Raw genomic sequence first — 15578 nt, forward strand, 5'->3', positions numbered from 1 at the left:
GGGGAATGCAGGGAGATAGAGAGAATGAGGGAGGTGACAGGCAGGGAGATAGAGGGAGAGAGAGTGAGGGAGCGGACAGGCAGGGAAATAGATGGAGAGAGAGTGAGGGAAGGGTAAAGCAGTGAGATAGAGGGGGAGAGAGTGAGAAAAGGGACAGGCAGGGAGATAGAGGGAGAGAGAGTGAGGGAGGGGACGGGCAGGGAGAGGGAGGGAGTGAGTGTGAAGGAGGGGACAGGCAGGGAGATAGAGGGATACAGAGTGAGGGAGGGGGCAGACCATGCAATAGAGGGAGAGACAGTGAGGGAGGGGACAGGCAGGGAGAGGGAGGGAGAGAGAGTGAGGGAGGGGACAGGCAGGGAGAGGGAGGGAGAGAGAGAGCGTGAGGGAGGAGACTGGCAGGGAGAGGGACAAAGTAAACTGGGCGATAGAGGCATTTTGGAGTTAGAGTGCGGGCAATATGACTCACACTAAGAGAAAGAAGGAAGTGAGATGATGTGAAATGAGAGGGGAGACAGGCAGGATGTAAGAGAGAGACTCGGAATGACAGACCAAGTGAGAAGAGAGACCTGAAGAGGGATAGAAATATAAAAGACAGAGAGAGACAGAGAGGGAGACAGGAAAAGACAGGACCAGACTGGGAACCAAAGCAGCCTTTCCAAGTGTTGTCAGACCGGCCCCCCTTACAGTGTGTAGTGAGCGATCCTTACCCCTACGAGCTAGGTTTAGGGGGTTCTGCGCCAAGAAATGTTGGAAATAAACGTGCAACTATGGTGTGTTTTACAACACATCATATGATAGAACGTGCACTGCTAATCTTGGATATAAGTTTTTTGTGTGCACCGTGCTCCTGTGTGTCGCCCCCTGAGCTGGAGCGTTGTCATATATCACTGTGGTAGTATCCCCATATACGTGGGGTATGTCTCCCGGGCACAGGTTAAAGGTGCTCTATTCAAAGCTTTCCCACTTTCAAATGGACACGGTATTCCAAAAAATCCCTTTGAAAAGTTCATTTCAATATATATTGTTTTATTCACAATACTTTTCTTTCAAAGGTAAACTTCAGTTCCTAGAATGCATCATTATTTATTATTATTATTATTTAGGTTTTTATAGAGCGCGTAGTCACCCAAGAGTATCCCAGCGCTAAACCTCGTGGTCCTGATGGATGAAAGTGCGGGGGTGAAAGTGATTTAAGGGAAAAGAAAGGTTTTGAGAGATTTCCTGAAGCGCAGGAGGTTTGGTTCTGATCTAAGTTTCAGGGGGAGCGCGTTCCATTGTTTCGCTGTGTGGACTGAGAAGCGGCGGCCTCCTGCGCGGGCCTTTTTCACCCTGGGAACCACAATAAGGTTTTCATGGTCCGATCGAAGCGCTCTTGTAGGTCTGTAGGGTGTGATACAGTTGTTGAGGATTGGTGGACCTGCGTTGTGAAGTACTTTGTGAGCCAGGCATAGGGCCTTGAATATCACTCTTTCCCTGATCGGAAGCCAGTGTAGTTTTTTCAGTGCGGGTTTGGCTGATGTTCTGGCTGGGGTATTCGTGAGCAGCCGGGCAGCGTCATTCTGGGTTTTCTGTAGTATTTGGAGAGTGGTTTCCGGGGCTCCTAAGTAAATGGCGTTGCTGTAGTCCAACCTGGACACAATTAGGCCTTGGATCAGCAGTAGTCGGGACTGGAAAGGGAGTAGCGAGAGCACCTTTCTACATGATCTTAATAGGCCGTAACAGATGCCGGCCGTTTTCCTTGCCTGCGTTCTGAAGGTGAGATCTTTCGCTAACCATACTCCCAAACTCTTAACTTCCGTCTTAGGGGAAGGAGGTTCACCCATATAGACGGGCCAGATGTTTGAGGGTAGATTCAGTGTTTTTTGACCTAGGAGAAGAATCTCCGTTTTTGACCCATTTAATTTCAGGGCTGAGTCGCTCATCCATTGATGTATATTGGAGAGGCAGTCATGAACATTGGACGGCTCTTGCTTGGGGTGAGAAAGAGAAAGAGTTACCACCAGCTGTGTATCGTCAGCATTGCCGGGTTGACATATTAATCGTTGTCCCAATGCATTTCGGCCCACTGGCCTTCATCTAGGGAATATCAATAAAATTAAACGTTATTCCTCGTTAGATTGTTCCTGGGGATAGCCACTGAGTATAAAGTTAGTGGTGACGAGGTGTTCAACCTAAAATATAGGCGCACTGGCTGTGTAATAATCATAAAAAAGTGTCCATTCCCCCTAGTTTAAGTGTTTTAACCTCTCCTTAGTGCACATGATTTCACTCTTCATTCAAGCCTTTTCTAATCGAAGACCGTTGTTGGGCGCATGTGCTGGTTGTGTTTCACAAATAAAGTGAAAAGTTTTAACTGTATAAGTGAATTAGCAAGACCGCTATGTGCCTAATCTCAAGTGCGTAAAAAATCAAATGAAATTCAAGCTTAGTATTGAGTGTTCCGCTTACCGATCATGTCAGAATGGCGTGCTCCTCATCCTAAAGCGGTTCGGCGAATTCATATGAACTGCTGTGAGTTTGTGTTGTTCTTAAGTGATAGGTGACGGACCGCGCGTCGGCATGCAATACTAAACATTGAAACAGACTGGTTTTACAGTTTGAAAAAAACGGCGCGTTACATGCAACTAGCTAGCGCGGTGTGGTGAAGGCGTATTTTATTAAAAAATTTGCTTAAAAGTGTTAAATATGCGATTGGTGTGATTTACCACTATGGATTGTAGTGTCGCGCTCTAGCCTCCGACGCACCAACGTGATGACGTGGTGCGCCGGAGCAAGAGCGGAAGACTGACGCATGCACGAGCGACCCGAGAGAAAGTGCGCGAAGGAACAGAGCGGGCAGAAGCGACCGGAGCAGGTAATTGTTAGACGCTCGGCGCTCTCTTAGTATAGCGATTCATCTGAACAATTAAAGGTACTGTTAAACCTACACCAGCTCTATGTCCTCTGTGGGGGAGTGAAGATACAACATTACAGTGGCGACGAGGACTGGGATCACCCCACGAACTCCACCCCAGCAACACAACGATCGGACCTGCAGCAAAGCGACACCAGGAGACAAGCAGGTCAGAAATCGTAGAAGGGGGCACCATACAGAGAGCACGCCTAGTGCAACAGTGCTATTCACGAGAGAGCGTGGCAGCAGTGCACGACCTCAGCAGTCTACGGACACGTGGCCCCAAACCCAATTAGCACAGCTCAAGGCTAGCATAAACGCGAAGGGGAGCAGGCAGCTGAGACCCTGGCAGAGAAAAAGGATAGTGATACGGGGGACGAAAAGGAACGCCTCCCCAGCAAGTCACGAGGTGGAAACACCGGTGCACCCGGCAGCCCTAAAAGTCAGGGAGACGACACAGACCGAGAAGGGAACCTCAGTACACCAGGCAGCCCAGGGAGCCGAGGCGGAGAACCTGAAACAGTACCCAGAATGAGTAACCAAATGACATCTCTCACAGCACCCATCCCCTTCCTACCCAGACCTGGAGAGCCCCTGATGAAGTGGGAGGACTGGAGGGAATATTTCAAGAACTATGTGGAGGCCTTGGAGGATGAAAATGGTGAACCATTTCCCAGTGCTCGGAAGAAACGGTTATTGCTCCATAACCTGGGCCCGGAAGGAGTACGAGTATTTGCAAACATCGTGCCAGAAACGAGACAAGCTGCAGACGACGACATCTTCAAACACGCCCTAGAAGATCTAGATAATCACTATCGCCCGGCGGTATGTGTCTCTATTGACCGGTACAACTTCCAACAAAGGAAGCAAGAAGAAGGAGAATCCATAGACGATTATGTGGCAGCATTGAGACGACTAGCGATCAATGTAAGTACGGTCAACTGCAGGACGAGTACATCAAGGACCAAATAGTCATGCACACCACGAACAAGTCAGTCCAGGACAAGCTGTGGGCGCAGGGCGAAGCAACGCTAAAGGACGTGATCGCAATGGTAAAGAAGGCTGAACTTTCAAAACGCTGCGCAGAAGCGGCGAAAAAGGAGAATCCTCAAAGACAAATGGTCAACAAAATAGACGAGGCCAAATCTTCCAACAGGCAAAGGAGAACCACGGGAGAGGGGAGACACGAGCCCAGGTGGACAGGGAAACAGGCCACACCAGGGAAGCAGTCCGCGGACAGCAGGTTCTCATGCTACAGGTGCGGGAGTACAGCACGCTCGGCACAGGACAAACGTTGCCCAGCTTTTCGCGCCAGATGCTCGTTCTGCGGGCTGGTTGGCCATTATGAGAAAGTGTGCCGCAAGAAAGGGAAGAAGTCCATGGTGAAATGCATTGAGCAGCCCTAGTCAGAGGACCAGATCGAGGATGACCAGGAAGAAGACAACATGGTCTTATGTGTCGAGGAACAGGTGCTGGAGGTAACGGGCAAACGCTCGGACAAACCGCGAACAGACATGCTGATAGGAGGAGTGAAAATTCACATATCAATTGACTCTGGGTCACCATACTCCATTGTACAAAGATCTGTATGGGAGGAAGACTTTGTGCCCACCCTGGGTCCGCAGTTAAACCCACCAGACATAAGACCGATTTCGTACACCAGCAACACAATCCCGAAGGTAGGGTTCTGCGCCCTGAAATTCGAATTCAGAGGAAGATCAGCAATATGCAAGCTATATGTGGCGGAGCGAGGGCCCTCGGTGCTAGGCTGGAGAGACCAGGGTGACCTAAGGATAAAATTAGACCCAGGAGGCAAGGAAAGAATTCTGCTGACGGAAGATAGCCGTTGGCCAGAGCTAGAGAAGCTGAAGCAAGCCTTCCCCAAGGTGTTCGGAGGCACGGTCGGAAAATTGGACAAATTTGTGCACAAAATACTGCTCAGAGAGGATGCTCGCCCGGTGTCCCACAAAGTCAGGAACATTCCCATTGCTATTAAGGATGAGGTCCAGCAAGAACTCCAAAGATTGGAGGAGCAGGGTATAATGGAACCAATTGACAGTTCGGAATGGTTGGCCCCCTTGGTCGTGGCCAGGAAACCCAATGGCAAGGTGCGCTTATGTGTGGACCTGCGTGAACTCAACAAATGCCTGATAGTGGAAAAGTTTCCCTTACCAAGGATTGAGGAAATGTTGGCAAAAACGAGGGGGGTGACCTGGTTTTCCACCATTGTCCTCACCTCTGCGTACTATCAAATTGACTTGTACCCGGCGAGCAGAAAGCTAACCTCTTTCATCACACCCTTTGGGTGTTATCAGTTCCGCCGTATGCCGTTCAGATTGGCATCTGCAGCCGCAGTGTTCCAGAAGCTAATGCACCACCTGTTCAAGGACCTACAAGGCGTTCAGTACTTTCAGGACGACATCCTGATAATGGGGACAAACCAAGAAGACCATGATAAGAAACTGACCAAGGTATTGACAGTGCTACAGGAGAAGGGCCTCACCGCCGAGTGGAGTAATTGTAAGCTGGGCATGTCGGCAGTCACCTATCTCGGACACGAGATAGGGAGTCAAGGAATCACTCCCAAAAGACAAACGTAAAAGCCATTTGTGACGCCAGAGCCCCAGTCAACAAGGAAGAAGTGAGGTAATTCCTGGGAATGGCGGAGTATTATAGCAAATTTGTTAGACATTTCGCCACCAAGACTCATAGACTCAGACAACTGATCAGAGACAAGTCAATGTTCCAGTGGGACAAGGAAGCACAGAGTGAATTCGAGGATCTGAAAAACAACATAAGCTGGGCAATACCCCTGCATGGATATGATCCGGCGGGCCGCACTGTCTTAACTACTGACGCCAGTAAAAAGGGCCTAGGAGCAGTGCTGGCACAGGAAAGAAATGTAGGCACAGTGGAAACACTGAGTTTCGCATCCCGGGCATTGTCTCCCACCGAACAGAAATTTAGTGTCATCGAGAAGGAGATGCTGGCGGTCACATGGGCCATGGGTAAATTCAGACAGTTCCTATGGGGCACCCGTTTCAAACTGCAGACGGACCACAAGCCACTGGTCAAGGTGCTAACCTCCAGCGGGCATGACACAGCAACGCAGCGCATTGCAAAAATGACACTCAAGTTGCTAGACTACAGCTACGATGTGAAGTACTCTCCAGGGACACGGAATAAAGTAGCAGACTATCTGAGCAGGGCCTCAGCCATGGAAGATGCACCAGCAGTCCCACCTGGCATAGATGAAATGGTGGCTGAAATGGCTGACTCTGAGAGGACAATCAGCAGACAAGAATGGACCCAGGCCTATGAAAGAGACTGTGACACTAAAGAAGTCAAACAATACCTGATCTCTGGGTGGCCAGAAAAAAGACATCTTAAAGAAAGCCTGAGGAAATTCTACGAAGTGCGGGAGGAGCTATCGATAAGTGATTCAGGACTCTTCATGTACCAGGGAGATAAGGTAGTCCCTCCAGCAACATTAATCCCTCTGCTGTTGAAACAACTTCATGAAGGACACCTCGGCATTGTAAAGACAAAGATGCGGGTAAAACAAGCGTACTGGTGGCCGGGAATGGACAATCAGATAGAGAGACAAGTGAGAGAATGTGTCCAGTGCCAGGGAGCAGATACAATCCTGAGACAATTGAGGCCTGCGTTGGGTGCATTTGAGCAACCCCACAATCCATGGGAAGACATAGCAGTGGACATATTGGGTCCCATGCTCGACTCCAGAGGAACGGCCAAATACCTATGCGTGGTCGTAGACAAATACTCCAAATGGCCGGAAGTAGATGTGCAAGAAGTCATGGACTCAGACACTGTGTTGAGATTTCTCACCTCAGTGTTTTTACGTGAAGGAATACCGAGGATGATTTTAAGTGACAATGGGCCTCAATTTACCTCAGAGAAATGGACCAAGTACATGGAGCGAAACGGGATAAAGTCCAAACACACAGCAGTGTATCACCCCGCATGCAACGGACAAGTGGAAAGGTTCAACCGTGTTCTAATGGGGTCCATACAGGCCGCAATAATGCAAGGAAAAGATTGGGAAACAGAAGTTCAGAGCATGCTATGGGCCTACAGAATCACCCCGACAGCGCTAGGCTACAGCCCCTTCCAAATTTTGAGAGGCAGACTCCCCTTTACGAGAGACAATGTTGTCTGGAGAGAGAAGACAGTGACGAGCAAGTGGTCACCTGCGGTGGTACAGCACAACCTAGAAAGGGCTCAAAAGGTGTACACCAAGCATTACAACAGGAGGCACAATACTAAAGACACTGATCTGGAAAGAGGGGAATGGGTTAGAGTCAAACTTGCTACACTGCAAAGGAAAGGTGAAAGCAAGTACAGCAAACCCCTGCAGGTGAAGGAAGTGTATGGAAGAGCGGCTTTACTCAGTGATGGTAGAGTGTGGTCCCAAGACCGCATGGCGAAAGTCAACCGGATCATGCTGTGGCCTGCCAGCAAGCAGGATGAGACTGAGGATCAGAGGCAAGCCAATGGAGCAGAAGAGATGACTGTGAGAAGAGAGAGTCAGGAAGAAGGACTAGTTCAAGTAGATAACGAGGAGAATGAAGAAGTACGTGCGGAAGAAGGAGCAGCAGAAAACATAACCTCAGCTGCCGAGAAGGAAGCTGGAACACCGAGGAGAGCGAGGAGTCCCACACGTGAAGGTACCAGAGAAGAGTCCACTCCGGTAAGACGCACCCGTGCTGGGAGGGCAGTGAACCGGCCCTCTCGGTTCAAAGACTATGAAATGAATGACTGTTGAAAGTGGGACTAAAGTTGTTGTTTTTATTGTTGGAAAAGGAGGAGATATGTAGTGTCGCGCTTTAGCCTCCGACGCACCAGCGTGATGACGTGGTGCGCCGGAGCAAGAGCAGAACACTGACGCATGCGCGAGCGACCCGAGAGAAAGCGCGCGAAGGAACAGAGCGGGCAGAAGCGACCGGAGCAGGTCATTGTTAGACGCTCGGCGCTCTCTTAGTATAGCGATTCATCTGAACAAATAAAGGCATTGTTAAACCTACACCAGCTCTACAACATTACATGGATTAGTATTATGATATCAAGAACCAGTGGCAGACTACACGTCAGCAATCATTGCTAAACATAAAAGACAGACTAATATTTGCTAGAGAAAAACGTGTTGACATGTTATATTCTACTTACTAAAAGCAGGGTATGTGGCTTAACAAATTATAATCAACATGCCTAAGGCATGAAGATGAGAAAATGCAACTTAAAAAGTCTAATGAATATAATAAACATCACATGGCTGAAGAACCAAAGTCATCTCATTATACGTTTTATAACCTTTCCCGGAAATCATCCTGTGTGATAATATACACAAGTGTTGTCATAAATAGCATTGAAATTCAACCCGATTGTTCATCCCGTTGGGTTTCAAGGTATTCAAGTGGGATATCCAATAGTTCTCTCTCTGTAATAAGGCGTTATGGTTGTCTTTTCCTTCTTATTTCTCTATTGTTTCCAATATGCAAAATTTTAGTTGGCTTATATTGTGACAAGTTTCAATGAAATGGTTCGATACTGTGGATTTCATTGTTTAGTTCTGATGTTGCTCTTGTGTTCATTCATGCGTGTTTTTTATTTCCTTTCTGTCTGCCCTATATAGGTTTTCCACAAGGGCATTTAACCACATCCATGCTATTGCAATTCATCCTCTGTGCTGCAGATCCATGATTCCCATGGTTCATGACGAGCTCAGCTCGTCATGAGCACACAAGCAGTGTACTGCATGACGAGCTGAGCTCGTCATGAGCATGGAAGGTGTTAAGCATATAAATTACGTTAGAGTTATCACATGTAGCATTTACTCGTAAGCTGATTGTTTGTCCCTTCATTGGGTGGGTGACATAAGCTCCTATGAAGACGTTGTTGCAGTTATTGCAGTTCCAGCAGGGTAAGGTACCTTCATAAGATAATTGTGGGGCTTGCATGATGGAATGTTTTATCCTTTCTCCTACATTCTTACTTTTTGTATGTGCAAAGATTGGTTCCTGGTCATACGTGTGGTTGAAGTCTTGTTCCAATTTCAACAATGGCCAATGTCTTTTTATGATTTTTTTTTTAATGGGCGACTCATGGTGGAGTATTTGCAAACGCACGTTATTCGATCTTCTGCTTGTTTTGTTTGTGTTGCCAATAGTTTGTGCCTTGACTTGGTGTTGCAGCGGTTTTTGGCCTGTGTCAGTATGTGTTCCGGATATCCCCGTTTCCTGAATCTATGTAACATGCTGTCAATCTGTTCAACTTCCCTTATAGGTTCTGACACAATCCTCTTTACTATCAGCAATTGAGTATACGGATGGTGGTGTTTGAGGGGTTGTGGATGAAAACTTTCATAAGCCAGGGTGTTGTTTCTGTCTGTCTCTTTCCTATATAAATCTGTTTCAAATCCAACTGGTGTTTTTGTGATTTTTACGTCCAAAAAGGTAATTGTATTTTCTTCTTATTCAAACGTAAACTGGATTCTTTCATCTGTCTGGTTGAGTTTAGATATTTGCTCCGTGAGTGTCTCGGCTGTGCCTTTCCATATGATGAATATGTCATATGTCACCAACGACCCCGCCACCGCCAGAGCCAACCTACACGAAGGGATGACAGACATAGCCAAGTGGATGATGAGCAGCCGCCTGATACTGAACTCGGACAAGACGGAAGTCCTCATCCTGGGATCTTCACCCTCCGCCTGGGACGACTCCTGGTGGCCCCCCGCCCTGGGCAGGTACCCAAACCAACAGACCACGAACGCAACCCAGGCTTCATCCTGGACTCCTCCCTCTCCATGACCAGACAAGTCAACGCCGTCTCCTCGTCGTGCTTCAACATCCTGCGCATGCTACGTAAGATCTTCCGGTGGATCCCCACCGAGACCAGGAAGACGGTCACCCAGGCCCTCGTCACCAGCCGTCTGGACTACGGCAACTCCCTTTAGGCCGGAACCACCGCCAAACTCCAGAAGAGACTCCAGCAGATCCAGAACGCCTCAGCGCGACTCATCCTGGACATCCCCCGTTGCAGCCACATCTCCGGACACCTGAGAGATCTGCACTGGCTCCCGATCAACAAGAGAATCACCTTCCGTCTCCTCACCCACGCACACAAAGCCCTGCACAACCAAGGACCAGCATACCTCAACAGCCGCCTCAACTTCTACGCTCCCACACGCCAGCTTCGATCGACCGGCCACGCCCTCGCCGCCGTCCCCCGCATCCGAAGAGCCACCACAGGAGGAAGGTCCTTCTACCTGGCCGCCAAGACTTGGAACTCCCTCCCGACCCACCTCCGCCTGACCCAGGACCACCTCACCTTCAGGAAGCAGCTCAACACCTGGCTGTTCAAGCAGTAGCGGACCCCACCCCCCTCCCCGAGCGCCTTGAGACTCTCCGGGTGAGTAGTGCGCTATATAAATGCTGTGATTGATTGATTGATTGATCGATGAATCGTAGGAATAGCTCTACATGAGTTTTCCATGGTTGAGTGCTTAGAATATGCTCTTCCTCATAATAGTTCATGAAGATGTTGGCATGTGATGGTGCAGCACAATTTCCCATAGATGTACCTGTCTTTTGTTGATACCAGCTATCTTTCCATTAGGAGTTCCATGAGAAACACTTTCATTCCTTCTTCATACTCTTTGTATAGTAGTGCTTTTTCAATGGCATCTATTCCATGTTGATGCGGGATTGACGTGTATAAAGATTTTACATCTATGGTAAACAGTAGTATGGGTTCTTCTCCAGTTATCTTGATTTGATCAAACTTGTTGAGAAAGTCTATTGTATCTTTGAGGAAGTATGTTGTACCTGGACTTTGTCTCTTTTCCCCTGGGTTTGTATTTCCTTGTTGCTCTCTTGATGTCACTGTGAGATTACCTGGTGACATCATAGAATGTTGGGGGTTTTGCCTGAGCCTACTGGCAGTTGGAGGCAGGCTGAGTGACAGGGAGGTCACTCCTGGTGGGGTCTCTTAATTACCATCTTAACATCTGGACCTGTAACTATCTTGAATAAAGCAACATGAAAATATTCCTGACTCATGGACTTCTTTTACCCACAACATTTTGGCGACTTTTGGACATCTTTAAAGAACCTACAGCGTGCAAAAGAAGATTACACCGTAATCCGTTACAATCAGGACACCCGTTACAATCAGTAACGTCCGTTACAATCAGGACAGCCAGCAGCCCTAGGTGTTTAATGTTATAAGGATAAAGTATTGTGAGACATTTACAACGATTAAAGAGGAATTTCAGAGGGCATAAGGGTTATGATTTATGTGTGAAGCCCTGGTAAAAGACGGTGTTTTCCTGCTGCCCAGTTTAACCTCTACTTATTTTTCTGACATTTGCACAACGTAGTTGAATTAACAGCTTATTTATGGCATGTTTGTGACTTTGAGACCACTACAATTCCACACTACAATTCATTTTACTTGCGAACAGATTTGACACACACTTTGTCTATTTATCTGTGAAGATCAAAGAAACTGTCACGTAGCTATTTGAAAGTGTGAACTTGGCTTGCGCTCCTCACCTCTTTGAAAGCAAACAGCCAGCTCATGATGACATCTTAGAACCTCCGTGGCTGCTGGTGATGAATTATAATCTTCTGCGCGTCAGCCAGCGTCGGACGCTTTCAACCTTTGACCCAAGAAGGTCTACAAGTGCGTCACTGCGCAACGTCGAGCAGCCATTTTTTTTTTCCTTTTTCTTTATTGAATTCTAGTGTCAATGGAACACTTTCACACAGGAGCTACATTCAAGGTTTAATGATTATAAAGCCAGTGGATTTTACATTCGTGTGCAGGAGGAAAGTGTTATCTGTGAGTAATTGCTGTATTACTGCCGTCCTGTGCTTTCTTCAACACTCTTGTGCTCGAATGGAATTATTTGTTTATGCGTCGATTGCAAGTGAAGACAAACAGTGTGCTTAATATCACAACTTATCCTAATGCAACAACGGAAAAAATGAGCTTTTCAAAGACTATGATAGCGTTAATCTTTGTACATTACTGCTATCTTGTGGATTTTCAAAGTATTTATTTTTCTTTTCTACTTGAAGTCTGAGATAAAGTACGACTTTTTTCATACCCTGGAGAGGATGCAGTTAACAACCCAGCTAATTTTTTCTTCTTAATTGTTTCCTGGGTTTCTTCAATTTTTTTTTTTCGGAATAACATACCCACTGGCAGTTTATGGACATCATTTTGATTTTTGATTGGAGACCTCGGGTGAGAGATCGCTCACCGGAGCTTCTTACTTGTTTAATTTACTGTTTACAATTTAAGGGGGATTTATTTTATTTTGTGTTTCCCATTTCTACTATAAGGTTGTGGAGCTTAATGCTTTTAATATGTCCTATAGAGCATTATGTACTCTGTTTCTTCTAAGTTCTGGAGTCTTCAGTACTCTGATTTCATTATATGGGCTGGTGTGCACTTATGAGTGTCCCAGTTTATTTGCATTTTTAAGCTAATTGGGTTAGGAATTTCCTGTAAAATGCACTAGTTAGTGTGTCCCAGTTCTTTATGATGTATAGTATTAATTGATATTTTCACGGGTTAAGGTTTTCTTGTAAATCCTGTTACGTTCTAGTTGCATTCCTGGGTGAGTGTATCCCTGCAACTTGTTTTAGGGTGAGTGTATCCCTTGATATTTTTGGAACTCAATAAGGGTGAGTGTATCCCTTGATATGATATTTGTGAAGGGTGAGTGTATCCCTTGATATGATATTTGTGAAGGGTGAGTGTATCCCTTGTTATGCTTTAAAGGGTGAGTGTATCCCTTGTTATGATATTTGTGTAGGGTGAGTGTATCCCTTTCATATGATTATTACATGTGTAATTCCTGCAGGTTGTTTTCATGTTGAGTATTGATGGGTGAGTGTATCCCTTCTTCTTCTTATTATTATTATGTGTGGGTTTATGTATTCCACAGGTTGTTTCCATGATGTGTGATTGTTGGGTGAGTGTATCCCTCCATTTGTGTTCTTTTTCTCGTACTTTCAGTTTTCCTGAAATTTGGTGTTTAGTCTCCTGCCTTTACTCTTCGTGCTGGTTCACTTTTGTTTTGGCGGATTCTTTTTCACTATACATAAGGTGCCGGAGACGTCTGGTATTCTTTTCTTGTGTTTTTTTTTTAGGCCTTCTATTTTTACATTAACCTCTTGTATGTTTCTTACTTTTGGCCATTATTAGGAAGAGGGTGGTGGTGTGCGTTAGGTTATTGGTGGCTTTTGTGTCCTCCATGTTCTTCCACTTCTCTTTCTTTCCCATGGCTTTTTATATGTTCGTATCTTCTTGTTTGGCGCCATAGTTTATTTGCTTATTTAATAACGATATTAGTATGTATCAATTTGTTCTTTTCCCTAAAGAAAGGAGATATGTTGTACCTGGACTTTGTCTCTTTTCCCCGGGTTTGTATTTCCTTGTTGCTCTCTTGATGTCACTGTGAGATTACCTGGTGACATCATAGAATGTTGGGGGTTTTGCCTGAGCCTACTGGCAGTTGGAGGCAGGCTGAGTGATAGGGAGGTCACTCCTGGTGGGGTCTCTTAATTACTATCTTAACATCTGGACCTGTAACTATCCTGAATAAAGCAACTTAAATAAATTCATGACTCCAGGACTTCTTTTACCCACAACATTTCTCATCTTCAAAACGCATAGTTGCAGGTAGCGGTCTAAAAGTGTACCCACCGGTTCATGGAGGCTTCCACGAGTCTACACTAAAAGGGGTGACAAGGGGGTCTCTCTGGGTCTTTATGTTTTTTTGGGCACCATATAAAATGTCGGGCTCTTGGGATTAGTTTGGATTAAATATTTTTTCATCTTTTCGTTTATGATGGCTCCATCAAGAGCTTTTTGGACAATGGTTTGGAGAGTTTCCTTGAACTAGTCTGTGGGGTTCCTTTCAAGTCTCATATATATGTTTTTATCACATTGGCAGAGCAATTCAATAGGGTAGTAGATGCCAGTAAAAGGGCCCACCTTCGCATTAAAGATATTTTTATGACCACCAGGTTCCTTCTCTACTGCCGGGAGAGCGACAGTTAAATAGCTCTGTAAGGAAGGTGCACATGTTGTTTCCACTCCAAACCCCAGACCCCTAGAGCCCTACCCTGGGCCTCAATCCTTGTCACAAATGCCTCCAACATCCATGACTACCATGTGTGCTGAAATGGGTGGTAAATGTCTGTTTGTAATAGTGAACTCAGGGCAGCGGCGCCCACTCTCAGGGGCCATGCAGGGGAGCTTTCTCCACCTCTAAAGTTTCTTGACCCAGAATCTCTGGGATGTCAATGATACTTAGACCCCAGTGTCTCGGATGTGTGTGTATGTGCATTTATTGTGTGCATTGTGCACATGTGCAGAGACACAGTATCCCTGTGACAGATTGTACTGTGTTTCCCAGGTACCTCTTACCATCCTGAAGAAGCTGTCCCATTGCGCGGCTGAGCTCCATCATGGCTGCGGTCCCACTGGAGGGGTCAATAGCGCCGAACACCCAGGCGTCGCGGTGATTGCCAAGCATCACGTACCGGTCTGAGGGGAGAAGAGAAGAGGCAGATTCAATGATTGAGGCTAGAGAGAAGAGGCGGAGTAAAATGATTGAGGCTACAGATGAGAAACTGAGTCAATGATTGAGGCTAGAGAGAAGAGGCGGAGTTAATGGTTGAGGCTAGAGAGGAGAGGCTGAGAAGCTGAGTCAATGATGGAGGCTAGAGAGAAGAGGCTGAGTCACTGGTTGAGGCTAGAGAGAAGAGGCTGAGTCAATGTCTGAGGCTAGAGAGGAGAGGCTGAAAAGCTGAGTCAATGACTGAGGCTAGAGAGAAGAGGCGGAGTTAATGGTTGAGGCTAGAGAGGAGAGGCTGAGAAGCTGAGTCAATGATTGAGGATAGAGAAAAGAGGATGAGAAGCTGAGTCAATGTTGAGGATAGAGAAAAGAAGCTGAGTCAATGTCTGAGGCTAGAGAGGAGAGGCTGAAAAGCTGAGTCAATGGCTGAGGATAGAGAAAAGAGGATGAGAGGCTGAGTCAATGATTGAGGATAGAGAAAAGAGGCTGAGAAGCCGAGGCAATGACTGAGGCTACAGAGGAGAGGCTGAGTCAATGACAGGTTAGAGAGGAGAAGCTGAGTCAATGACTGAGGCTAGAGATTTGAAGCTGAGTCAATACCTGAGGCTGCAGAGGAGAAGCTGAGTCAATAACTGAGACTACAGAGGAGTAGTTGAGTCAATAACTGAGACTACAGAGAGGATACACTGAGTCAATAACTGAGGCTGCAGAGGAAAAGCTGAGTCAATGACTGAAGCTACAGAGGATAAGCTGAGTCAATGACTGAAGCTACAGAGGATAAGCTAAGTCAATGATTGAGGCTAGAGGTCGGTGCTCTGATGACAGAGCTTGAGAAGCAGAAGAAGCTATGTCTGGGACCTGGAGATAAAGATGCAAGTTCTATGGTTGTGACAGGGGATACTGCCTCGGGCTCTGATGAAGCAGTCAGAGACGCGAGGGCAGACTATGAAAAAGTGGGTCACAGTGTCTGGGCATTCCATGTGAGAGGTGGGGTCTGAGGATAGGCCACGAGAGACTGGGTCAGAGGAGCTGGTGAACCAGTAAGAGAAGTACAAGGAAAGCCTTTTA

At 46.6% G+C, this 15578-nt stretch overlaps 1 protein-coding gene across 1 annotated transcript in view; it reads right to left on the reverse strand.

Moving 5' to 3' along the window:
- LOC147689525 (glutamate carboxypeptidase 2-like) overlaps positions 1-15578 on the reverse strand; it is a 442929-nt gene that overhangs the window by 299916 nt on the left and 127435 nt on the right. Inside the window, exon 9 of the mRNA XM_086936914.1 lies at positions 14360-14479. Within this exon, the coding sequence (XP_086793040.1) occupies positions 14360-14479 (120 nt within the window). The remainder of the gene's footprint in view (positions 1-14359; positions 14480-15578) is intronic.

The sequence above is a fragment of the Lissotriton vulgaris genome, chromosome 9, assembly GCF_964263255.1.
Source record: "Lissotriton vulgaris chromosome 9, aLisVul1.2, whole genome shotgun sequence".
NCBI classification, from domain to species: domain Eukaryota; kingdom Metazoa; phylum Chordata; class Amphibia; order Caudata; family Salamandridae; genus Lissotriton; species Lissotriton vulgaris.